The sequence below is a fragment of the Sturnus vulgaris genome, chromosome 17 (assembly GCF_052056855.1).
Source record: "Sturnus vulgaris isolate bStuVul1 chromosome 17, bStuVul1.hap1, whole genome shotgun sequence".
Taxonomy (NCBI): domain Eukaryota; kingdom Metazoa; phylum Chordata; class Aves; order Passeriformes; family Sturnidae; genus Sturnus; species Sturnus vulgaris.
Window position 1 is genome coordinate 13,808,130 of NC_142259.1, and position 27,580 is coordinate 13,835,709.

Consider the following 27,580-nt stretch of genomic DNA (forward strand, 5'->3'; position numbering starts at 1 on the left):
GCTTTGCCAGAAGGGGATTAACAAGCAAGAGGAAAACATCTGTCAGGGATGATTTTATCCTTCAGGACCAGTCTTTCAGGGGTGGTTTTTGATCCAAGGAATATCTGTGCAAGCTAATGAATTCTGAGGGGATCAGTAAAGCTCTGCTCGCAGCGGAATTTGCAGGTAAGAGTCACTTGAAAAATCAAGGCAGCAGACAGACCTTGACTGCACATGCTCCTGTAAAAAACGCAGTTACCAGCCTTGTGCACACCCACAAGCTGTTCTGCCTTCAAACTGCTCCACCAGTGAAGTGACAGCAGGGCCTGCTGCGAGCACAGCACAACAGAAACTCAGCAGGACAGTTATTCCCACGTGAGGCACTGAAGAAATTCAAACCAATTTTTTACGATGTTGCTGCAGCTGCTAGTCTCTGGTGCTTAGCACTAACTGTAGGAGAAATCTGCAAAATAATACTGGGAGCAATAACCCAAATTATCTTAAAAAGCACTTTCTCCTTTTGCTCAGAGGTGAGTGGCTGCCTGAATGCCCTGTATTTTCCTATTTTCCTCTAGGCATTTCTGCCACGTGAAGAAAGAGAGTAAAGAAAGGCTTCTCCTTATATAAGCTGCCAAACCAGCTTATAGTCTCTTCTACTGTCGGCCATCTCACAGCTCTCTGATGACTCAAGATACACAATATCAGCAAGCAGATTATCAGAAGTCCCAACACCACCTCGCTTTTCCTGGCTCTACCAGCGAGGTGGGAGAAAGGAGTGAGAAATAAAAAACAAGTATCTTTCAACTGCAGGAAAGACATTATTTGGTATAGCAGGAGATGAAGGGTGGAAGGAAGAGACAGTATTGACTCTGGAAACTATGGACACATGAAAGTTGTGCCTTGTGATTCTGTTTCACCACAAATAGGCACAAGCCTTTTATTACTGAAGGGAAGCTCTTTTATTGAAAGCTTGGTATTGTAACAACAGCAATAAATGAGGTCTCACGGTGGCCTCTAAAAGATCCCCCAGGCATTTCAAGAATGACGCAAAAATAAAGTGGTGCTTCCCCAGAGGAGCATGAAGAAACTTCAAATACAAATTCTGCTGTACAGGATTAGTAGGCCCTGCATCTGATTATGTGGCAGTCGCAATTAATATCCATTTTAACGATAGGAATAATGATAGAATAATAATTGTTATCAACATCAACACTGACAAATAGTTGTGTAAGTTTATTTTCATGCAGAGCTCAGTTTTTGCACACTTCCATGTGCACAAGATCTACTGTCACTAATCACTTGGATACTTTTTCTTCAGCCAACCCTGAACTTACTCCAGATGCTGGACAGTGAGTTTTTGGAGAGTGGGGATTTCCAGATTTGAAGACAGCAAGAGGCTGAGCTCCACAAAGATGCCAGCAGTCTTGTTCCCAGCCAGTCAACAGCACACCTGGCTGGCCTGAACAACTGAGAGCCAAGGTGAGGCTGGAGCCCTGCTCACCTGGTCCATGCAGGAAGCCTGGCCCAGGAAATGGAGCAGCCAGCAGGAGCAGGTGTGACACCTGTGGCTGCCCTGCTCCCACAGGGCAAAGCTGCTGCTGGTTCAGGAGCTCCAGGCCCAAACAAGTGCAGAAAAGCACCAACCAGTGGCAAAGTGTGCCTGTCCCACTCACCAGGGGGTTTCACTTGTGTTCGTGTGCCCAGAGGGGTTTGGTTTCACGTGCATATGTGTACAAAGTGAGTTTTTAAGCCAAATAACTACAAGGAAGTGTTTTGTGTATTTATGACATTAATGAACAACATGCACCCCTGTGACCACAGGCACTTGAGAAGCCTGTACCTCACAGTTCTCTAAGTCCTGCCTCCTTCTCATAAGCCCTATCAAATTTCTACTAGTAGAAAACTGCAGATGTAAATTGGCTAACTGAATACTGGCAAACAAAACAGACAAGGGCTGTAGATTCCCTGTCTTTCCTCTCAAAGACATTGAAATGGCCCCTCTGTACTCTACTCAGCGTTTCATAAATCTTGCCAAAAGTTAGTATCTCTGACAACACTACACTGTTGTAAAATTTTACTAAAATTAGCCAGTGAGATGAAAAATTACTGGAAGATGACAGCTATAAGAATGGGCAAACAGATTGACAGATAAACTGTCAACATGAGCTGCTTTCCTTAGGGAACCAACTTAATAAAAAATATCAATATGACAAGGGGATATTTGATATTCATATCCCTGAATCCAGCCCTTCATTGCATATCACTTTCCCTATCAAGAAAGCAAAGAAGACAGAAGAAATACCTTAACATTCTCCTCTGTTATGTACTTCTCAGCTTTGTCCACTGCATTCTGTCGGATCCGGTGAAGAAATGCCTGCAGAGATTAAAGAAGATTTATGTTCAAATAGTTTAATAATAGTTTAACTCTTTGATTTCCTCTAGGTTTCCATCAACACAGTGTGGCTGATTACCTTTAAGACTGAAAGAATGTAAACATTTATGAACTCCCCACCACACATGTCTAGGCTGCATGCAGACACTACCAAAGAAAGACATTTCCTACAATGCTGTCAGGCTTTGCCTGACAATAAATGTCTTGCCTTTGTTGAAGCTTTTAGCTTTAATTGTCTGTTACCAGCAGCAGACTTCAGCAGGGTCCATTGGATCCCCTGAAGGTTTCCTGTGTCTCCAGGATGCAGCTGTTCCACCCCAGGGACAGCGAGCTCACAGTGAGATGTGTGTCAGCAAGGGACTGAGGCACAAGGGACAGACAGACAGACACACTGCTGGAGCTGAGGCACAGGGGAGGGACAGACAGACACACTGCTGGAGCTGAGGAACAAGGGACAGACAGACAGACACACTGCTGGAGCTGAGGAACAAGGGACAGACAGACAGACACACTGCTGGAGCTGAGGAACAAGGGACAGACAGGTTTCCCCTTCTCTCAGCTCTGCACAATTCTGGCTTTAAGAGTCAAATCAGTAAAACGCTCCAGGCCAGATACAAAAGTGATCTGGTTTTAGCCCTGGATTCTCAATCTGCTTTTGAACGGATTTCAGGGACCATAACCACATTGCTCCTCTAGTATTGCTAAATAGGAAGAAGATCTTGGCTGGATTCCAGCCAGATCTGGAGAAATCGAAGGAGTGGGTGGGGACTAAGAAGTCTGAAGAATATATTCCTGCATCAAAGGAACAGGACACGTGTGCCAGTGGCAGAAGAGTTATTTTGTAAGGACCAGCCAGTCCACCTTGCCAATAATGTGGCCAGGAACTGCTCAGCAGCAGGCAGGGAGCTGTCTGACATGAAGTGTCCAGCACGATGACTGATGAGAGGAGGAGGAGCTGCTGCACCCCCGTTCAGTGCTGGCTGGGCTGGCAGAGCATTGGTAACCAGGTGTCTGAGTTACACGAGGTGGCACTTCACTCATCCACTGATGAATGAAGGCAGTGATTTTCCTTGCTTTAATTACAAACATGTTTGGAGGCAACTAACCCACAATTGAAATGATCAATTAAGCTATACAATTAGCAGCTCCACTGGTGACTAATAGTTACCTGCACATCAGTCTCAGTATGAAGGGCCTAATAATAGAGCTGTGTACAGAAGTGCAAATCACATTAGCTCTTACAGGCCACTCAATAAAAAAGTGGAGACTGTGTTAATCTAAAAACCAGCTTTTCTGTGATACTTGTCTGAAAAGACCACTTGATGTGAGCACAAGAAAGGGAGGAAAAAAGAGGAAAATCAAGCAAAAAATAAAAAAGGCATAGAAGCACAGAGAGGAAGAAGGATGAAAGACCTAGAAGGGAAACAGACAGACAACTTTGTTGAGAGTCTTTCAAATCTCCTACAGCCTCTGATTTGCCTTGATGTGCATGGACAGCAGTTTCTCCAGTAATAATAAAACAGGACAGTTACAGGAGATTTTGGTCTTACAAATTTAATAGTCTACTTTCCAAAATGCAATTCCCCTCAAATTATCAAATCTCAGTGGAACTGAGTGTATCAAACTCAGCCGAAGTTTGTTCCCCATTTTCCAATACCTACTGAAGTGCAAGAAGTATCTTTTGCAACACAATCGTTCAATTACAAAGTATGAACACCACAAGCTATTAACCAGCAGCTCACGGAGATAATGCTGCATGCCCCGTTCACATGGCAACACCACTTTCTTCCAAACCACTTCCTGCTTGGAAAAAGCAACTCTTTTCCCAGAGATGTTATTCTGACATTCAGGTCAGCATTTCCCAAACTTCTCCAGTGATGTTTTTGTGCTCCTCGTTTCATTAGGGTGTAAGTTCATCTGTACCAGCACTAGCCCTCTAATCCCCTGGTGACAGGGACTCCAAGCTCTATTACACAAGTAGTGTGCAACCCTTTTGGGGGAAGGAAGTGCTATGATCTTTCATTAGACCTATTGATTTAGCTGGAAAATCAGAGTTATTTGGACCAGGACATGATAAAAGTGATGCCAAAAGAGAGAAGGTGGTGGTGGATGAATATTAAAAAACTTGCCATGCCTGTATCTTAATTTATATTCCAAAATACGTTGTTATAAAAGAAGAAGTACCTGAAAGGGTAAAAGCTTGTCTGGCCACCTACAAAGTTACTGAGACAAATTCTCTCTGGCTGCTCCAACCTCTTCACACTCTACACAACTCATCTATAAATTCAAGGGTTCTGGTCCTTGACATTTTTCACAAGGAGCTTTCGGGGACCCCACAGTACAACCCTTTTAGTCTGCAACACCTTCAATGTCTGTAGAAACTGGCCTCCAGGGATATGTGGAAGCATGGGGTCAGCTTTCTTAGCAGATCTTGGAAGTATGACCTGGGGACTCTGAAAACCATTCCTAGGACACTGCAAGATGATCACAATCACCCCTCCACTGCAATCAAGAGCAGAAATCTCTATTGGGGCACACTGTTGGTTTCCTCCTCTCTGAAACTATTAGGGATTATTGAAACAACAACCAACTGCAGATCACTGAGACTGCTGAAGAGCTGAAGCTGATGAACAGGCAACAAAAACAGACTCTGCTTCCTTCTATCTCCTGCTGGTATCCTGGTGAGGACTCACAAGGATAACAATTTCACAAAAACAGAGATAAGGTGGCTGACAGCACAGCATCCTTCCTCCTTCCCCCCCACTGCATTGTCCCCCTGGGCCAGGCCTGAGCCACCCAAGGCTGGCAGCAGAGGAACACAGGAGCACTGAAGAGCCCATGGATCCAGAACAGGAACAGGTCATGGCACAAGGCAGGGGAAAAACGGGAAACCAGGCTGACCAATTTTCATCTGCCTGAGAAAGATTGTAAAGGTGTTGTCTTCCACTTTAATGTGCTCAGTATTAGGAAACCAGTCCAGAGAGGACTTGGTTTAGTTTAAAATTCTGCTGTGATAACATAATGTTTATTTGTGCACTGTGACTTGTTGTCCTAGAGGTCTGCTATTCCCAAACTCAGCAGGTCTCTGCTGATGCTCCTCATATCGTGCAGAAGCACGATTTATAGTTTGTCTTACAGTACAAAGCCTTGAAGGATTCAAGCAAATCTATGACAAATTAGAATGAGCAGAGTGAAATGTCTCCTTTCTGCCTCACATCATGTTGGACAAGTTCCTTCCAATACAGACTAATAGAAATATACTACAAATCTAGAATGAAATTTAAGTATAAAAGTTCATTTCATTAAATAAGTACTTTTTAACGGCCCCTTTTGTACGAAAGTGTTTTGTTCTTCTATTCGTGTTCCTCACAATCCACTGTTTCAATGAAATCTCATTGTTTTGAGTGTCTTTGCAGCACCTCTAAACCACAAAAGCACAGAGTATATTTCAAGGAAATAACCTGCTAATTGTTAGTTGTTGTCACATGAAACAGCTGCACACATGAAACATACGAAGCAACAGGAATTTCTCTCAAATGCTTTTCATATGGGCCTTGTTGAACTCAGTTTGTAGCCTTAATTAGGGAAAATTAGTATTTTCCATCTTCTATGTAGCAGAAGTAACACAAGGCAAACACTAGAGACGAGGCAGTGACAGTTTGCTCATGGCCCTTCTCAAAATTCATGTTTAAGGCAGATGCTTCCTCAAACATTCAGAAATAGCAAGAGACTTCTTACTAAACAGCAAGACAGGCAAAGTGTGCCTGCCCCTGAGGGAAACGAAAAGGAGAACAGAAACAGACAGTGATGCAACTGCTGCTGGAGAAGCAACAACTTAAAGCACAATCCTGTAAAACCTGTTTCCTGAGCAGCTGACTGGAATGTCACATTGCACTTCAGAGACAAGGGAGACAATGTTGTTAAACTCAGTGATCAGGACTGATTCAGAACAAGGGTCCAGGGATCTAAATGAGTCTAGAATTATCAGAGTTAATATTAATAAATTGCTTTACACTTGTGCCATCAATTGTTTAAAGCTTCTTGCAAGTGCAGATATCTTGTTTCCAAGGGAATGTGCTCACAGTGACAAATTAAGAGGTGACATGAACAATAAATTCCAACATTTGACCATCACTAGCATCTTCACCTTTCAACTACAGCACAGGAACCATACATATGAACCAGAACTTGCAAGCTTGCAATTTTAATTTCTCCTTTTTTATCACTTGAATTAGTGTTGTCACTAAATCTGGCTGTTAGAAGCCTTTGCCTCCATACCAAAAAACCCTATGGTCTTTAGCAAAGCAGCTCGAAGATCCTGTGGGAACACAGCTTTACTGAAATAGTCTGACAAATTACAGTGAGTGTTTGCTGAAGTTCATGTTTTAAGAGCAGATGCATCCTTGCTCATGTTAATCAATTGTTAGCTTTGAACCTTGTCATTCTGACCGTGTTCTTCTGCTTTCTATCAAACGTGCAGTCCAAAGGCTAAAGCTCTGCACAAATGACAGGAGACAACATCGTGCATCCCCCCCACATGCCAACAGCGATTCTCACCTGCACTGAGGTCTGAAGGACAAAGCAAGAAATCATCTCAAAGTCTTCCAGCATTGCCCGTCAAGCACTCTGTAAGCTCCTGCCTGCAGGACTGCACTGGCTGCTCCCAGCCCAGCTGGGCTCACCCTGCTCCAGTTCTGCTGCCAAGGTCTGCCCGTGTCCATCCCACAGACAGCTAGCTGCCTTTCAAACACACATGAAGCCATTCTGGAGGAAATACAGGTCACTGGTTTTCCAACATCTCTTCCTGTCCTGGGCAAACGCCAGTGAGCAATGTATGCTGGGCCTGACTGAGGTTTCTCACTTAGGAAATTCAGTTATAATATTGGAAATCAGAAGCAACTCCTGTGACATTACTAGCATTACACATGTAAAATGGAGCAATACTGAATAACTGTACACTTTTAAAGAGCCTTTTACAGTAGATCTTACTGGAAGTCCACTATTCCCTCAATGCTAAATTACTAGCTGCTATATTCATATTTCTATAAAAACACATTTTAAATAACCAGTGTCTGGAGAAGGAAGGAAGAACTTAAGCATCAGATGAGTGCACTTTAGTAAAATTCTCTTCAACAATAGAGCCACAGCTGTGAGAGAGCAACTGCAAAAACGTTGTAGCTGTAGCTGAGATCTACAGACAAATTAATTCATCAGCAAACACCTGAACAGGGATTGCCTGATAGACAGAAGTGCTTAGTGAGTAAGAGGAAATAGAACCAGAAATATCTTCTATTGCCCTAATTTCAGGCTTCCTGTGTATCAAACTGGCTTTAAACCCTCAAAGCTTATTGGTACTTTTTTTTTAATCTCTTCCCTGAAGAGGAACTAAATTATTAGCTAACCAAGATGATTAATAAAAATTAAAAAAAAAAAAAAAAAAAAAGAAAGAAAAAGTCACAAAAGTCACACACATCATGGAGTATTAAACATTCTCTGCAAACAGCTCAGGCAGTCTGAGCTGTAGAAGCTGTACAATCATTTTAAATAAAAGCACAGGAGTTACAGGAGGCACTATCTCTTCCCACAGCAGATTGCACGATCATTTGCAAAAAAAGCAGATTCCATTTCAGGTTGCCCTGGTTTAGGAAATCAGGAAAAGACCCTCAGAAAAGAAATGCAGCTTCAGTTGCAAAATTCAGATCTATCACAAGAGAGATGTCCTTTCACCTGAAGCTTACTTTTGATGGGTATTTTTTGTAACTGTATTGATGTATAAGCAATAAATACATATACCTACATTACAAAACCACCACTCGTACTGGCAATTTAATAAACATTAAGTAAGCACTGATCATGGCAATTTGGAACTTCTTCCCCACTTCTTAGTCTGATATATGGTGAATGCTGATAAATACTAAATTAAATATAGAGGAGCATTCAGAAATTCTGCTATTTAAAATTATCTAAATGCATGCATGAATAAAATGTTTGAATAAATAGACTTGATTATTTCTTTAAATACTGGATAAGATAAATAGCTGCTGCTAATATGGAGTACATGCCTGAAATAATTCCAAAAATCTGATTTGTCCTTAGCCAATCGTGAATTTCAAGTTTCATGCAGTTATGACCACACTTGGCTGATTTATCTTACATCTATCTTATCATTGTTACACTGCCTATAACATCAAATCAATCACAAGATATTGCCATTGCACAGCACTGGGACTTTCAGCTGTGTTTAAGGACTCAGACATTCCAACTGCTTTCTTCTCATTTTGAATTTCCTGACAGAGGTCCAGCACAAAGTGGCTTCTGTCAACAAAAATCTGGGGCTTAAAGGAGGATTCATCTCATGGGCTGGCAGCCCCTGAAAGCTGAAGCCTTTCCTGACTGTGAGCCAGGTCCCCACTAGACAGAGCCGTGGGCAGCATGAGTGACTGAGCTTGGGAAGGTGTTTAAGAAGAGAGGCTGAATTAAGGTTTTTCCATCAAGAGTGAGCCTGGGTGACAAACTGAGCTCACACCACACTCCTCTGCTGTCCCCCTCTCACAGCATCGGCAGATACAAATTCCAGGGCACTGAGTGTTATTGAACCACGACTGTCTCGGCCACTCACGGATGCTTACAGACCCGGGAGCTGCTGACAAATGCAAAATTCACGTGCATGGACGTTCTCAGCACGCTGCTATTCCCGGGATTAATCACAGCTGAGCTGATCTAGCAGCACTTCCCACAAAAAAAGTCTTTTAAACCAAAGTGCTAAAAGGATTCCGGACCATTATCTCCATTTCCAGCTTACTGCTGTTTACACTGGAATTCTGCAACAAAAAAAGCCAGTCAAATCAAATTCATACTTTGACTGATGGAGGGAGATGGAACTGAAGGGAAGTCATAGAGAAATCTGTTGCAGTGTTTCTCACTCCAAAGAGAGATGCCTTTCTTAAGGAGGAGCTGTTTTCATTTGAATTACAAAAACGCTTTTGTGAAGTGAAAGACAGGCTGGTGCTGCAGAAGGGCCATTGTCTCTTCACCATCGCCCTGACCTCTGCTAGCCCCTCCTCCTCCCAGTCACTAATATTTGCATTCTCCGACAGGTCAGAAGATCCCAATTCACTTCAGGGCCCCAAAAGCCACATTTCTCACTTCTAAAATCCTTCAGGACTCATTGCTACTAATTTCTGCATATCTCCCATACCCTGACTTCTCTTGACTCCTCTTCATGCTCTCCCTCCTGTACAATATTATCTCTATATCACTTCGAATAATCTCATTATTGTAGACTTTAAAAACCTGCCAAACCCCTCCTCTTCTTTGCTTAAGCATGCCCTTTTGTGAATATCTATCCCTGGAAGATTCCAGCCCATTCTAATATCAATAGAAAATGTATTTGTCTGGATTTTCAAAAGAACTTAAGAAAGCTACGTGTGTAATTCCCTCAAGTCTTTGGAGTATTCTCCCTTTTACCGGCCTCTTCATGCCATTTTCCCTGTTCTACAATCATGAAATGATTTTAATCATTTTAATGTACCATGGACTCTTCAAAATGCTTTCAGGACAAAGCTTGGTTGAACAGTGTGGTTTACTTAATTCCACTTTTATGTGGAGAAATAAATCCGGACAAATCTCTGTCTGCTTAGTCTTTATGGTACTTTAACCAAAGTTTGTTTCAGAGGTAAGGGCCCAGGAAACAACACGTGAATTTTTCAGGATTCAACTCCTATTACAGAGGAAAGATGCCTGCAGATTTGCAGCTCTGCATTAGAGGTGGCTCCAGCTGCTGAGATCCATTCGGCACCAGGGAATGTTTACCCGGTTTAGGGCTCTACACAGCCACTCTTCTTTCAGGAGGGAGGTAGAAGCACCAGAGAGACCAGAAACATCAAGTGGTATTCAAAAAATGTAAAATCAAGATGATGAATGAAACTGCAGCAAAAACTATAATTTCTTCGAATAATATTTCAAGATAACAATCTAAGCTGAAGAACTTTGCTATCAGAAAGACTATTCTCTTCCTTTTCTACTCTTTCTCTTTCCAGTGACGGCGTCTTAATACACCAAACATTAAATAGACAACGAGGAGGAAAACTAAAATTAAATCTAGTCCCCTAAAGTCCATGGAATATTCTTCATTAGCTGCAACACAGCCTAGGAGTTCAGGTAACCGAAGCAGAGCAGCGCAGCCCACTGCCATCAGTTCGGTGACACTGGCTCTAAATGACCTGCGAATCTACACGGCATTATCTCGGGTGACCCACAAACTTCATCTACATTGCAAACATGTAACAAAATCCCGGGATCTTATTTCCCTAGGAACACTGCCCATGCCCTGATGATACCTACTTAAGATTGTCTATCACAAGCCAGTTCAGCATCAGGCTTTGGATCTAGGTATTGGGATTGCTTCCAGAGGTTTCAGGTCGGTCCGGCTGGGCAGAGAGAGCCGGGCTCCCTGGGACGGGGACGGGGCTCGGGTCCCGGGGCTGCCCCGAGCAGATGGTGAAAATGACATTTTATAGAGGGAGGGTGGTAATAAGGTGGCAGTGCCAGTCCCACAGGCAGAGCTCCGCTCACGGTGGGAGAAGGCAGCAGGAGATGGAGCTCACGGTGGGAGAAGGCAGCAGAGATGGAGCTCACGGTGGGAGAAGGCAGCAGAGATGGAGCTCACGGTGGGAGAAGGCAGCAGAGATGGAGCTCACGGTGGGAGAAGGCAGCAGAGATGGAGCTCACGGTGAGAGAAGGCAGCAGAGATGGAGCTCACGGTGGGAGAAGGCAGCAGAGATGGAGCTCACGGTGGTGCCCAGTTCTCTGCACAGCACGCACAGCCCGGCCCGGCTCCGGAGAGCCGGAGCTGCCAGCCCTTCCCGAGCCCAAAGTGCCCAAATCTCTGCCCCCAAGAGAAACCCTCAGCTGAGAGCAGCCAGCCCCACCTTCCCCAGCCCCTTCCCCAGCCCAAAGTGCCCAAATCTCTGCCCCCAAGAGAAACCCTCAGCTGAAAGCAGCCAGCCCCACCTTCCCCTGAACCCTGGCCTCTGCTTTTGTCTCTCTTTAAGGTTGTTATCGTCTCTCAGCAACAGATGGGAGGAAGAAAACAAAAGGAACCCTAACCCTCCAACACAGCACACTTCCCACCACAGCAAAGACAGGAACACGGCGTCTGAGCTGCCAATTGCTTTGCCCTCACCCGGTGACTGAGATTGCACGCACAGCTGCACCTGCAAAATCTGCCTCGATGTAGTTACAATTATTTACACACAAAAAAGATGAAAAAATAAAGAAAAGGCGTCTTTCATATGTTGTTAAAAAAAAAAAAATAGGCAAAAGAACCTCCCAAGTAGATTTTTATTAATGTGCCAGAGCAGGAACAGAAGGTTTGGCTGAAGGTCCAGCAACTGATCGGAGCTGGTTTTCCTAATCAGTCTGCACCACTTTGAAGTGTGCACACCTGAGCACTCATGGGAATGGCTCAGGGTTTTCCCACCACACTGCCTATACTGCAATACCATGGAAAGCACAGACCGTGTGGGGAAAAAAACAGGCAGGAGAAAATCCTTAATTAATTATGAAATAGAATGCCAAAATTTTACCAAAATCGGAAATGTCATTCATGGGCCTTGTTTTTTTTCTTCTCTGTCAGAAACAGCACTACAGAGCTAAAAGCCACTGCAGAGTGGTCTAGAGCCAAACTCTGACCACAGAGCACCTCAGAAACATCCTCAGAAGGCTTACTCATATCAGGGTTCCTGCCCAGTTCTACACACACACAACATTTAGGCTATTCAAAAATGCACCCATCTGGGGTGCCCAGCCAGACCTGAACTCTCCTCTGCACTCAATACTGCACCTAATGGTAACAGTCACATTTCCTTTTGGACAAGTGGAAAATGATGCCGTTTTGTCAGGTCTAAGAGCTAGACAAGTCTAAAAATACTGCCTGCCCCAAACCAGCCCAGAGCTGGGTTTCATAGTTCCCCTTCAAATACATTTGTTTTCTTGTGACAGACTGAAGAAAACCCCTCTCATGGCAGCACGCCTTCTCTGCTCACACATTCTGCAAGAACACAATCATATCACACACAGTCCTGAACTCCAGCTTCCTGTGAAACAGAGTGAAGAATGAGACCATTGCATTTTAACCATGAAGGGGAAGTTGAGCTAGTAAAGCTTGCTGCAGTCCCTGAGCCTGTCCTCCCCAGCCTTGCCATGGCCTCGGACTGGCCTGGAGGCTCTGTGAGGCATTGCTGGTGCAGTCCCAGGTTCTGGCTTGTGGCAGGAGGGCACTGCTGGCAGCTGGGCTCTAATCTATGCACAGTCTAGAGCAAAGCTAAAAACCTAGCTTTGGTATATACACTTGCTTTTTCCTTACACAGGTGCAAATCAATGGGAAACCTTAAAAGGAACTACTAAAATTTTCATTTTAGAGGGGGCTTTACGATCAAAACAGGTTTTTTCAAGTATTATGATGTTTTTAAATGAAAACCAGATAAAATTTTACCTTCCTTCATCTGAAGCTAACTGCATTACATTGCTAGGAAAAAGAAAGCACGTTTCTCCAATCCTCAATCTGTTTCTGCAACCTGCCCTTTTCTCAGTACTGCCACAGCTTTCTCCCCTGCATTACAAAACAATTATTAAAGCAGCTTGTGGATCTATCACCAGGACAGTCCTCTGGAAACTGAACAACTATTTTCAGGGAGGTATCTCATATCTGCAGAGCTGCTGCTGGTGAGTTTAGCAAACCATTCATTCAGGCTGCCACCTTCTCTTCTACAGCACTTTCCCTTCAGCTGCCTTTTCATTAGAGGCTGACTAGTAGCACCCACTATCTAGCAGAGAAATTCCCACATGGAGTTCCCTTAGAGCCAATCCTTCCATTCATCCTGTGTGCCAGTGCAGCAGCTCACAATCCCAGGGCATCACCAGGCCCCTCAGACACTGCTTCCCCCAAGGATCCACCTCTATCAGTCCAAAGAACAAATCTCAAAATATGCTGCCAAAGCTCAGGTGCATGCCGGGCCAAAGCAAATAGATGCTTTAAACCTCATCTACCACATTTACACACTGGATTGAATTTAGCCTTTGCAAGAGTTCCAACTGCATCTGTGAACTCAGCTGATTGCCAGTTACTGAGTACTCACACAGAGCAGGGCTTTTATTTGTAATAAAATATTTAGAGTGGAAAAACACCACAGAATTTAATAAAAGAAACACTCTCAGGCTGCCAGTGCCTTGTGGTGCATCTATGCAGATGCTTGGAATTCCCTACATAAATAAAGCTGGAATTTAAACTTCTGCCAATTAAATAAATGTCTGTTTCAACTCAGATTTGTATTAAAACAGTAACCAATTTTATGTATACAAAATAAAGTGTGAAGTCTTGGATTATAAATAGGCTCCATTTGTGGATCTCTTTTCACAGTTACTCTGCCTAAATAGCTGACTGTTCAGAGAAAAAAACACACCCAATTTGCATACCTAAGCACAATTGCATTAGCCAACTTAAAAGGCAAAACACACACAAGAAGTCGAATTTAGACATCAGACATGTTAAATAAGTGTTGATCATTCCCACAGAAAATGCAACACATCTAAAAGCTTTTTAAGAATAAGCGTTTAGGAGCTTAGAGAGGCAACATCTTTTCCAGTGGACTGTTTCAGTCTTTGCACAGTAAAGGTACCCGGAAATTCTGGATACTCCATCAACTGCCACATCAATATAGGATCCTTTATCAAAACCCTTTTTATTTGACCCATGTGCCAAATTAAGGAACTGTGTTTAAATGCACTACAGATGGTGGATAAAGCAAGAACAGGAGGAAAACTGGAACTGCAACCCTTCCTTCTCTGCTAACAGCCTAAGCAGAGTGTCCTGCTCTCTGTACTCTGGGGATCACTCCTCTGAACTGGGAAGAGCCCACCTTCCTTTTTTCAATTTACTGACACTGAAAGCTGTCCTGTGGCTTTCTTGGGAGTAAAGCTTAGAATATTCTCTGCTAGTCTTCTAGCAGGAAGCAGAAGAGAAGTAAAACAAGAAGTTTTTTTTTAAAAATCTCCAGGGCACTTAACTGAACTTTGAAAAACCAACACAAAGTTCTGACACCAACATCCCTGACAACACAACACCAGCCATGCCAAAGCACAGGGCCTTGCTCTTGCTGTCAGCCACTTGGGACTGAAAGCAGGTAATACAAAATGCCCATGAGAAACACTGAGAAACCACAACAGGAAGTAATAAGCACAGGATGGCACAAGAAGTATTTATATTTATTTTACTTATTCTTTAATTCATCTCTGAAAACCTTAAAATCTTCTTCAGGGCAATGCTGCACTGAAAGCACCTCATAGCTGGGAGCACATCACCACTGTAGCTAGGTGGCTGTGCATGATTTGATTCTGATGCTTACCATCTTTTCAATAGAAAACGTGGTTTGTCATGCTATTAGTGGCTCCAGATTTGAGTGTAACCTGTAGACATTACAATCCCTTTATATATATTCTGGAGTTTTTGTTTTGACTAGTGTATTTCTCCCCTGGTAGGATGGTCCTCAAGGCACTGCAAGATCCCTCAATGGGAAAGGGCTGCTGTCTGCTCAAAGCCCTTTCCAGAGACTCCTGGCTCTCTCCAGCTAACAATCCAAACATTTGTTGGCTTCACTTACTGTTCTAAAAAGCAACATAAGGCAAGATGTGATTACCCACAAGTCTCTATGCTACTCCTCACTTTATTACTTCTAGCAAATGGAGTAGAAAACAGTAAAAGCAAAGCATTTGATTACTCCTTGCTAAGTACAGAACGTGTGCAGAGCCTCTATTTTTTGAATACCACAGTAAAGCTATGTGAGACCATTTGGTGTGAAAGAGACCACACAAATTACTCCCTGCTCACAGGATTGACTCTGGGCTGGTTGCTCTTCCATCACTGGCACCATACAATAAAGCACCAACCTGTTTCAAATGCACATGCTGATTGAATGGGTATAATTGTACAGAATGAGAAAGTTCTGACCTCAGCCTTAAAAGTGACAGGTCCCTTGGTATGGATGAGATTTCTGGCTCGTTACCACAGTGCTAATTTACATGGCTTTTATCCCATCAGTCCCATGCCTTGGCAATCACAGATTGGAGAGGCAGGCTGGTACCTCATCTTTACCTTACCCCGTGCCCTGGGGCTGCCAGCAGCTCTTCTAATGACACAACTGTCACAAACCAAACCCCATCTTTAGGGCAGAACTCTTACAAGAGTGAACCACACATGAAGTGATGCAGAAATCTTCTGAGATGTAACCCATGGCCCTGGATCCAAGGTCCTCCTGGGCATTATATTGCTGCTGGCACTTCATACAGGACACAGGAAGCTAATAGCAATGACTGCTCAGAATCTAGATGATTAATTATGGTGGTTATTACTTACAAAACCATCTCATTATTCTAGCATTCCCTTCAAAATCCACTGTTTTTAATTAAACATAAAATTACTACTATAAAAATAATATTAGGCCTTATTACCCAAATGAAGTAGTGTAATTTCTAGGAAATGGCTTTCTTCCATCACAGATGATGTTGACATCTTTTATTTTCTAAGTATTTAAATTTTCATGTCTGAGTGCTGAAGCAACAGAATAACCACAGGGTTATTTCAGGAAAATCTGCTTTGAGTGCTCCTTGGATTTGTTATCTTTCCTACAAAAGCTTAATAAAAACCCACTAATTTGTAAGGGAGAGATGGCACGGTTCAAGCAAACTCTGCAAAACACTAGAATATTTCAAACACCTCCATAAAACAAAGAGAACATTGATCATATTAATACAGGTTTAAACTAAATCTTTTCAGGTAATTATGAAAGGAACTTTCATCAGAAACTGGGTAACAAAGTAGAAAGAAACCATAGTACAGCTGGTCATGAACAAAGACATGCTATAGATACTGAAGGCAATGTTCTCATCAGAATGGTTTCATGGTACCTGTATACACATTTCACAATTTTCCAAAAGGGTCGGGTAAAAGGAGGTACAGCACGAGTGACAACTTCCTTCCCAGAATTCAAACTTCTTTCCTTCAGCTTTTTCCAGAAACAGAAGAAGGAACAATAGAGAATATGGGGGAAGGAGACAGGCAGACCTGTGAAGTGAGGTGTGTGAACAGAAGGCAAATTTTTCCTCACAAGTTTTCACATCAGATAGCACTGGAGTGCTAACGAGCCTGCACCTCAGGGGAGTGACTGCAGAGGTTCCTTGCTTAAAATTCAAAATATGCCTAAATGGTGTCTCTGAAATAACTGATTAATTTTGATTTAATACAGAATTAAATATTGTCTCTGATGATGATAAAATAAGTGACGGTAATGATATAAGCACTGCCCAGGAACATTTTGGCACATCTTGCCGAGATTTCTGCATTCCAATGCTTCTTTTTCACTCTTTGATAAACCCGGTTACAACATCCTTGCTTTTAGGTCTGCAACACGCGATGGGGTGTTTTGTTCTAGTTTAGTGGCAAAAGGAAAGTAAATGCATCACTTGTATATCAGAAGGTGTTTTCTCTCCTAAGGGCACAGTTTGTTCCCAGGCCTCACAGGGACAGGTCTCTCTAAAGACAGCAGGCATGCTTGGCTGATCTGTCTTTTGGTACACATTACTCCAAGACACGCACTCAGGACCTGGCAGGATCTGTTCCTCTTAGTCTTGGTGTTTTTACATTCGGATCTCCAAATTTCATGCTAAGCACTCATCACCTACCCCTTTCTTAGAGAGACATTTAATATGGGAACTTTAACTTCTGGGACACGACTGGCATGTCAGACCACCAATGCAGCTTACAGCTGGTTAAAAAGGATTTTGATTTTATCGAAACAATCTGTGGCTTTCACCAAGGTTTAATTTTTTTTCCTTAAAAAGTACACAAACGTGTATACGTCTTCAGTTCCTATAAGCCTCGCTACACTTTCTCTCTCCTGAGGTCCAAGAAAGCGTCAATTGACACGTAAAGGTAACCAAGGTGATCACCAAACCACACCCAAAATGCAAGGAGGAGCAGATAACATTGCATGGCCAACAACGATCGCGACAGACACACGGACACTCGGGCTCTGTTAGGCTCAGCTCATCCCGGGACAGACACACGGACACTCGGGCTCTGTTAGGCTCGGCTCATCCCGGGACAGACACACGGACACTCGGGCTCTGTCAGGCTCGGCTCATCCCGGGACAGACACAGGGGGACACAGACTCCACTGTGCCCAGCTCATCCCAGTGAACAGTGGCAGAGGGGAGGCCCTGCCTGCCCCAATCCAAAGGACTTCACACATGCAGAGTTTATCACAGTTTATCACAGGGCTGTGATTTTATGATCTCGATCTCTCCCGCAGCAGGAGGCTCAAGCATGTCCATGAGTGCGTTATCTCTACACAGGAATTCCACTTCTCAAAGCAGGCAGAGGATGAACAACACTAGGCTTAATAAATGGAGTTTCCCCACACTGATATTCAGCATTCTCAGCAAAAACTATTCCCTCCTTGCCAAATCTTCTGGTTTTAACCCTTTCCTCCCAACACAAGACTTGTTTGGTCTAAGAATTTCACAGGATGTATAAAGAAATATTTTTCTTATTTGCTTCTCTCATGAGAGTCCAACTTAGTCTTTGTGTTTCTTGTGTATTGTTTCTAGAGATTTCAGCTTTATTAAATTAACATGACTAGCCCAAGAGAAGGGAATTACTTAATCCCCTGCCAGAATACATGGGATAATTTAGAGAAAAATATTTTTACATTGATGAAAACTAATTGTCTTTCACTGTGTGGGTTAATTTGTATTGTTCTCTAGTCTCAATCTATTCCCTGTTGATAAGTTTAAACACAGAATGACAAACTAGCAATTCCTGAATTTAAATCCCACTAATAAAATGGTGCCATTTATAACCTGGAGTAATCCACCTACAGCCCACAGTAAATCCCTCTGGATTCTCCACTGACATTTCTTCATTTGCAGAACATAAACAGCATCATTTATCTTCACCCCTGCCATAAGAACATAAATAATGTACATATTTAGACAAAGCCTATCTATCCTATCTCTAAAGAGTTGCAAAGAATAGTTCTTAAAAACAAAAGAGAGCAGCAGGTCCACGTCCTTCCCACGCTGGGGGTCCCAGAGCTGGACAGAGCACTCTAGATGGGGTGTCAGGAGAGCAGGATAGAGAACTCACATCCCAGCCATGGATAAAACACCAGATTTGACTTGAAGGTGTTAACAAATGTTTCCAGGGTAACACAATGGAGCCAAATGAAAAACAATACAGAGCTACTCTTACCTTCCCAAATGGACACAACAATGTACATCCCCTGCTAATGAGGCTCTCCTGAACATGAGCACCTTCTACTCATGACAGCCACCACAGGTTTTGCATGGAGCAGCTTAAGCATTCCTTAAGAAAGCAGGAACCTGGAAGTTTCCTGAGCACAATGCTGAAGTTGAGCTCTTCAAAACTATTCAGCAAAGAGTTCAATTAATCAGCATATACTTTATATCACTGACACATATACCACAGAAACACCCAAAGATGCTGGAAAATATTAATCCTTTCTCTTTACCACCCCACTCACCAAGAAAAATTAAGTCAGAGTTGAATCATTGTTTTTCCATTGCAATATACTCAGACTGGAAAGCAAAGCTTTTAGAGATAAAAATGATATGACTTAACTGCATAGAGATAGAAACCTTTACAGCTGAACTGCAAGGTAATAGAAGCTCTCTGCCTAAAATGTCCAGGGAATTACTGCTTTGCCTGAGGGAGCATCATCTTTGCTGACTCTCACCTGCCAATCAGGAACTAAGAGCAGAGCTTATATAGAAAGCCTCTCCTATGTCCTTCTTCCTTTTGAGTCATCACTGATACCCTTCAAATTCAGTAAAAAAAAATCAGTAATAGAGGAACAACACTTTCCAACTGTTTTCCTTCAAACGAATTTTCATGTTACCAGATTTTAAAAGATTTGTTCCCATACACTAGCATAAACTAGCCTCTATCACGGAAAGCACACACAGAACAAATGTTTGAAAGACTTGCTCTGTTTTCCAAAGGCTCGTTCTGGAGACCATTAACTTTGGGAAGGTTTATTCCAGGTAACACCAGTGAGCCTTGCAAGGATGTTTTAAATGCTCAAATTCACCAGAATAAAACTTTGTAAGAGTCCTTGTAAGAACATCTTGTCCTACTGAAACACGTTCCAGAGACAATTCTGCACTTATTGAATATCTCAAGCCATTGTTTCTACACCCTGGATTCCACTCTGTTATTTTGGATGGTTTCTGTAGGACCTACACTTAGAATTGGCTTTTGTAAAACATCTTTGACAGATACATTGCTTCTGAGCAGGGAAGCAGCATTTTTTTCTGCAAAACACCCAGACCCTTCACACAATGTGCACCAGAACGGACAAGCCTCTTGCAGAGATTCACAGCTTCTTGTATACAGCAGGTGTTCTTAAAAATAAAACAAACAAACAAACAAAAACCCACTAATTCTACAATATCTCAGGGCTCTTATTGATACATGAGCTGAATTAACAACATGCCAGTTGCTAAAACCATATTCTTGTCTCCATAAAGTATGCCAGTGGTAGGATAAAGTAGTATCAAACTCCATTCACATCTTGTTCCATTGTAATGAAGACAGAAATATCTTATCTGTAATCTAGGTGGAGAACAGGAGAGATAAAAACAGGTATTATTACTCAGAGGTGATACCAGCAGCTGGAATGACTGTGCTTTGTATGGACACTCAGGGAATTAGTTAAATTCCCTGACAATGTAAAAAAAAAAAAGAAAAATGGGGCAGGCAGGAACAGAAGTCAGTGAACATCAAGGTCAGCATTTCTAGAATGAAAAATATGTAGCTGAAATAATTTGGTGGAATTTCTGCTCAGAAAAATCCATCTCCTGTAAAAAGACCTGATGGACAGATATAATTTCCAATAAACCTCCTGAATAGATGTTAATTTTTAAAGAAAAGGAAGACTCAAAAAGGAAGGAAAGTAGAATTAAAGACCACAATTTTGCAGTCTGTTCAGGGTATCTTCCTCCTGCAGTGCACTTTCACAACATCTTTGTGAATAAGCTTTTTAAATAATGCAAATCCAGGGAAACTTACACTAACAACAACAGAAAGCAACCAGCATTCCAGTGAACCAGTTTTGTAAACAGCTGCAACTTCAACAAACAGGTACAGGGCAGGCTTCTCAGAAACCAAAAACTGCCTGAGAATTAAATTAAGGTCCAGTGACCAAAAAAGCCACCAGACCTAAACTTCAAGGTGGAGCCTGTGGTCAACATTACTTTTGCTTGCATGATGTTCAGTTATTTTTCCCACTCTTTAGTCCTTTAGTTTGCATAACCCTGCACTTCAGTGCTGAAGATGTGACTACAAAAATAGGACAACATGACAAAAAAGAAAGAAACAAAACAAAACAAAAAAGACCCCAAATAAGAATTCATACAATTTCTAGTCAACTGTTGACATACAAAGTCCAAAGAGGCTTTAGCTAGGAGCCACTGAACTCTTGAGTGCTTATCAAAAAATCTAAACCTCCTCAACTCAGCCAGTGAATATAAAAATCACAAAATCACAGAACAGCTGGAATTGGAAGGGACCTATAACACAGTAATAAAAGAAGTTATAGCCCAGCTTTATTTATCCTTTCAATGTCTGCTTCAAGTCAGGAGAACACAAGAACTACAAGCCATTGTCAGGCTGACATTTGCATAACATTGCTAAGAGCTCCTTTGAGTCAAGCTTCTGCTCAAGGCCCAGGGTTTTTTTGGCTATTTACCTGTGCTGATTGCAATGATGTTGGCTGAAGAAGCTCCAATCCTAAAAGGCCCCATGAAGGTTCTATTTGTGGGTTGAAATCTGGAAGGGCATTTTCAATAGGATCAGTGATTTCACTGCTCAGGTATCAGTGTGACACAGATGTCACACAGCAACACAAGGGTGGATTCCAGCCCTTACAACCCACAGGCCAAGGCTCTTCTGGTACTCATTAAGGATCACATACTCACATGGTGAAAAAAGGATCTTCCATTTCTAAAATCTGAGGATTCATGAAGCTCATGAAACTCTCACTCACGAATCTCTAGCATTCTCAGGACTTGGGGCATTTAACTAACAAAATCAGAATAATCAGACATGCCTGATCAAGTCTGGACATTTATCTAGAACCTGGATGTACCAAAGGCAAGGTCTCATCAGTGTGCCTGGTAGCTCAGCAATCCTCCCTTCTGCCAGCTAGAGCAACGACGGCAGATCAGGCTAACTCCAGCACACACCAGAGCCTCCCAGGCTGCCCTATTAACTGAAGATGCTCTCTTCAGTATGACCCACTAAGATGAAATATGAAATTTCTCACAAAGAGAAATAGGCTCAGTTACAAAATGTCACAACATAAGCTGTCATTGACCCAGAAGCATCAATTTCACATTGCATTAAGTACAATGAGGCAGGCACTGAGGCTGAGGTAAATCTCCCATCACAAACAATATTCCTAGCAGTATTTCTGCACATAGCAGACCTTCCTCGATGCCTTGCATTCTTCTCTAATTCTGAAGTCTTACCAACAAAAATGCTCTTATAACTTCAATACCCATAAAGAAGCCACAGGAAATCTGACTATCAAATGCAAGCAAAATTACCAGTGCTGGGAGCACTTAAAAGAAGAAGTGTGCATGCTATTTAAATTTTGTTATAAATAAAATGAGCAACTGATCGGCACAGCTGCCTCTAGAAAAATCAGGTGTTAAGAACCATTCTGATAATCAAACCAAGACATGCAAATCAGTCCAGAGATTTTTAATGGTAACATAGGTCAGATGACAGAGTATTAGTCAAATGTTCACAAATCTCTTAATTATTGCAGAACAGCGAATGCAAAAGAATATTGAAATCAAGATAAAATGTTACAGGCAAACAATACAAGAATGCAGAACAGGAATGATTACAGTCTTTGTGTTCCTAAGGAAATTATCTACCTCCTCACTCCCTCCTTTCCATTAATATTTCCCAGAAAAATGTCAGCTCCAAGTTCTTCCCAAAGCACTCAGCAACTGAATCTTGGAAACAAGCCTGGAAAATTGAATCCTGTTCTGATGTGAGTGGTGTCCTTCCCAGGAGGTTTTAGATCAGTGCACCACCAGGATATTGTCCCAACAGGGAGGGGAACTGGTGACATTGGCAGCTCCTTCCCCGGTGGGCAAGAGGCAAAGCCCCTGTGACAAGAGGGAGTGTGCTCTGTCCTGAGCCCAGCAGGGTTTGCCTCCCACCCTGCTGCCCTGCTTACTGCACAGCACTGCAGCTCTGGGCATCAGCGATCTGCAGCAGTAACTCACTCTGCAAAACGTAAATACTCGCATTTCAAAAAAACATTATGCAAAAGCCTGAAGAGCTGTAATTCCTGGATAGTCTTGACCCGTAATCCATTTCTGCAATGGGCAAAAGGAATGCTGGTTAATCCTTCTTGTTAGAATCCACTCCTCTCATCATTGGAGCTAGCCAGTTAGTCCTGATTTGGGATGAGAGGACTTTCTGAAATATCTGAAGTTATCATGTAAGAGGATTGATCTGAATTTTAACCAGCTCTGCATGTAAGATACTCAGAGAGCTTCCCAGCAATGCACTGGAATAGGTCTGAGAGCAGCTCAGAGAGACACAGATTTTCACAGATGGAGGCATCTCAGTTTTATCCATTCATCTTAAAAATAAATGAGATCTGACTTAGGCACAGCTCTACTTATTCTTCTGCCTACTAGAGAAGACAATTTTTTGGGGAAAACCAATTAAATATATATAATAAGCAGCAGCCCTTAGGGTAAATGCATCCAAAGCTATATATTGTAACTGCACTTAAAAACAAATTGGAATTGATTTATAGTTATAATACGGGATTAAGAGCTTTGCTTTGTATTGATGTGACTAATGACCAAGGTTCTTGTAATAAGCAAATGCAGCTGCCCTTGACAATGGAGAAGTCTCTGGGGAGGAGATGAGGATTGCATAATGAAGTTAACAAGGAGTGGAGGACACAATGTTTTGTAGAGGATCTGCATGAAAGCACATACAGTCTCTCATCTCTCAGTAAATGCTATAGAAAGCTTTCATAATTAAAAACATTTTCAGACCACATGTTCACAAGAAGATAAATTTTTTAATAAGTATGAAACTAGTACAAACTTTTCCATTACATAGTTTTTTACTCTGGATATCCGAGCTGAACAGGGAAGTGCATGGTATGGAAATCACTCCTTTCCCTCTTCTGCCCACCCAAGAGAACAGCTCCAGAACCACAGCTCTAATTTAGGGTTAGCTTCTCAGGACACTCCAGCATCACAGCTCTTCCATTTATCCTGCAGTCTATGATGTGGCATTAAACACATGCCAGCAGGTCTGCAGAGCTGAGCCACCCACAGCCAGCCACGGCCTCCCCTGGGCACCACGACATCTGTGGGGCAACAGGGAAGGAGCCAGGCTGGAGCTGTGGTGGGCAGTGCTGCCCCCAGCACAGCACAACCCCTGTGCTGGAGAAGCCCCAGCAGGAAATCTGCAATGCCAATCAAGTGATGACTATCTACAAGGACACTGGGTCTGTCAGCCAAGGTGACATCAGCCAGAGATGTCGACTGCTAGACACTAATTCCGAGACAGCTGCTGCCCTGCATGCAGAGTTTGGCCAACCTGTGAATAATTTCAAACACAGAACCCTGCGGGGGATCATAACACTTACCTGATAGCTGTGGGGCCCTGGGTTTCAGACCTGTTTTTCCTTTGAATTGAGTTCCTAGTGTAGGAAATCACAGAGGCAGACTGCCCTAACTAGAGAGACACAAAGTAGTTCTCGAGAAATAATTTTAACCCTTCAGGATGAGAGGATTGAGATTTACTGCAGTAATTAGTCACACAAAACAGGAGGGAAAGGAAAACAATTCTAAATCTGTTGTAGCAACAGAAAGTCTCCAGCTGGCCAGTAGCTGGGGCAGCACCTGAGGGGATTGCCTGCAAAAGCCTTGTACCTTTTGATACTCTAAATTAGACATATTCAACCTGATGGATAGGTAGGCTATCTTTTTTCTGTGTCTGGAAGCATAGGATTTCCTTTCCAAAGCCAAGGAGAAGAATGCAAGAACCCACCACTTCCTAGGAAATACTGGCTGCACTGCATGTGTACCAAAAACCCCGTGTTTCTGGATGGCCACATTTCTTGGCTTGCACACTAAGAAAGGCTAGCTCAGAAGAAAAGGCAAAAATAGGTAGGGCACGAGCAAAAGCTACGGCTCTGTGTGTATTTCCTTCTGTAAAGCCTTTTCTGTCTCTCCCACCACTCCTCCTGCTCTGTATGAGAAAGGGAGAGTGCTGCCAGTCCAATCCTCACCGGTTCCATTCTCTATTGCTGCTTCCTCCTAATGCCTCAGGGCAGCTTCAGCGTGGCTCCAGCCATGCACCTACTCTGCACAGGGAAACACTCCAAGTCACTACTGCAGCACAGCCCATTTGGTTACACACCAAGTTTTGCCTCAAAACTGCCACATCTAGCTCCTTCTAAAGGAGTTATTTGCAGTCTTCTAGGGAAACCCATCGGATCCAAATAAAGGAATACAGAAAAACAGCAAAAAAATCAGCTTTTATCCAGAAGTGAAGAAGCCCCAATAGGTGAAAAAATATTTTTTTCTGCACAGAAAAGTAATCCACACTACAGTGTAATTCTCTTCAAGAACTACAGAACACATGGAGTCCATGCTCTTCTTTTTTTACAGTAACCACAAGACCGGATCCTTTTTCCAGTAACTCACAGCTCTCTGCTAAAGATCACAGATGAGAAGGGTCTGCCTTTGTCTGTCTCTCTCCTGGCTACCGGGCTGCAAAGAACACGTTTTAGTAATCTCTACCAACAACATACAGCAATCAAAACAAGTGTGGAACAGCAACACCCAGGAAATCAAAGCTGTCTATAAAAGCAGGCTGGGGGCCACAACATGATTTAGAATTCGAAACACCTTTTCTGATTCTGCCCCCAGAAACACGAGTGACGCAGAAATTCTTCTAATAAGATACATGAACACATGAAAAAGGAATAAGGGAGGTGTAAGAAAGCTTCAGAATCAGTGTGGGCAGCATCCAGTTTGTTAGACTTCATCTGACCCAGTGACATTCATTTAAATGTTTTACTGTTTGCAGTTGAATTAATTCAACTGCAAACAGTAAAACGTTTAAATATAGGGGATACATCAATGATGCAGGCTAGGTCTATTTGCACAGGCCAATGCTTTCACTACAGTAAATATTTAGCAGCCACACTGTGTTGCATGCAGAAGGTGGCTGTGGATAGGAAGCCCAAGTGGCTACAAGAGAAAGCAGCACACCTGGGAATGTCAGTAAAAGGTCAGAACCAGTCCATTTAACAGAACAGTCCCCTCAGTATTCGTGGCTGTTAGATTAGATCTTTTGATCTCTGACTGAACTCAGATGCCATATTCCATTCATACAAATGACTAAGGATGAAATAATATTTACTTCAATAGCTGACAAACCTTCTTCAGAAAGACTACCAAGACAAAATGATCTTTATTTCCCACTAAAACAGTTGCTGTCAAGACTATGGTATCTCATGTATTACTATATATATTAGCAAAAACAATACATTAAAAAATACTGAAATAATGAAATAACACCACATAAAGAGACACAACCCATCTGAGATGTCTTTAGACCAGGATATAATGTACATATCACCTTCAATTTTCCTACAGCTGCCCTGACAATCAGTGCCAAAACATCTTGGTGATCTCAGGCTGTAATCAGGGCTACTTCTTTAGATTTTAGGTGGATAAATCCTGTGAGCAGCAGTGTTTCACTTCCAAACTCTGGGGTCTTGCTAAGTATTTGTATTATTTACCATAATCTTTGCAGGCAGAGGTTTAAACCTTGTAAATGCTGCACTGAACAACTACAAAAGGTCTCTAAGATGCAAGGACTATAGGAGGATTTAAAACCATCTCTGCATTACTGCTGAGCTGTCCTTGATTGGTGTTGTTACAAATGAGAGACAAAAGTCTCGATACTCAGCAAAATTTAAATTGCTTTATTTAATATAAAAAGAGCAAGCAGTGCTGGGGAACGTGAGGGGTCACCTCCCACTCCACGTCCACCCAACCTTGGTTTGCAGCCTCTTCTTATACTGTGGGTTCTCGTTGTAATCAATAATTTTTGCATTTTTGTTGTCATAAGCAGTAGTAGTTAAATAAACATCCTTACACAAATTTACAAAGCCTTTGAGTGATCATCAGTCACAGATAGCCATCTAATCCTTGTAGATAGCTACCAGAAAAGTTCTAAAAGTCTAGTCCTTGTAGAAAACCACCAAAGAAGTTCTGGGAGTTTAGTACTTGAAATAAGCAGTATTAATTAGACAAAAGCAAGAAATCCAATTTTGCAAGCTAGTAGCTGATACAACTTATTTAAAAACATAACATATTATAATGTAACATAATACAACATAATATAACACAACAAGGTAATTTTAAACAAAATTATTTTATCGTATAATTTCCTTTATCTAGTGTCCATGCTTCACTTCAAGACTTAGTACTCTGGTTTATACAAACCCCAATGCTTTTGTGATTAACACAAATCTTTTCTCGATTATCACAGTGTCCATAACAAGTAGCTGGTGAGGAGCAAAGGCTCTGCACTGGTCTCATCTGGGAGAATTCACCACCAGGCACAACCAGCTCCTGGACATCCGCCCTCATTTTCTTCCTGTGAACTTGTATAGAATTGTCTCCACTCGACTGCATCTGAATAATGTACAACAGATGAGCATCAGTGAGTGCCAAGGGAGCTCCAGCCAGGGCAGCTCAGCGAGCCCATCTCTGTGCCCCAGCCTCCATCAGCACTCAGGGAATCACAGGCTGAGGCAAGAAAGAGTCACACTGTTAAAAAATGCATGGGCCACAGCAACAAAGAACACCTGACAGTTCACTGAGGACTCAAACAAAATTCCCAAATCACCTTATGCTGACAATTTTCCCAACTAAAACCCAGGCAACTCCAAAACCTATACCAGACACTACAAAGTAAATAAATAGTTTTTCCTGACTTTTATAATCCACTCTACTACCCTTGATTATTTCATCCTTAGAGAAATTTCAATAAGTTTGTTACCAAATAGA

The 27,580-nt window shown here is 42.3% G+C and overlaps 1 protein-coding gene across 2 annotated transcripts in view; it reads right to left on the reverse strand.

The window, feature by feature from the left end:
- PREX1 (phosphatidylinositol-3,4,5-trisphosphate dependent Rac exchange factor 1) overlaps positions 1-27,580 on the reverse strand; it is a 111,487-nt gene that overhangs the window by 59,282 nt on the left and 24,625 nt on the right. For both annotated transcript variants that reach the window (XM_014876063.2, XM_088175123.1), the window contains exon 2: positions 2,282-2,353. In XM_014876063.2, coding sequence (XP_014731549.2) covers positions 2,282-2,353 — 72 coding nt within the window. The remainder of the gene's footprint in view (positions 1-2,281; positions 2,354-27,580) is intronic.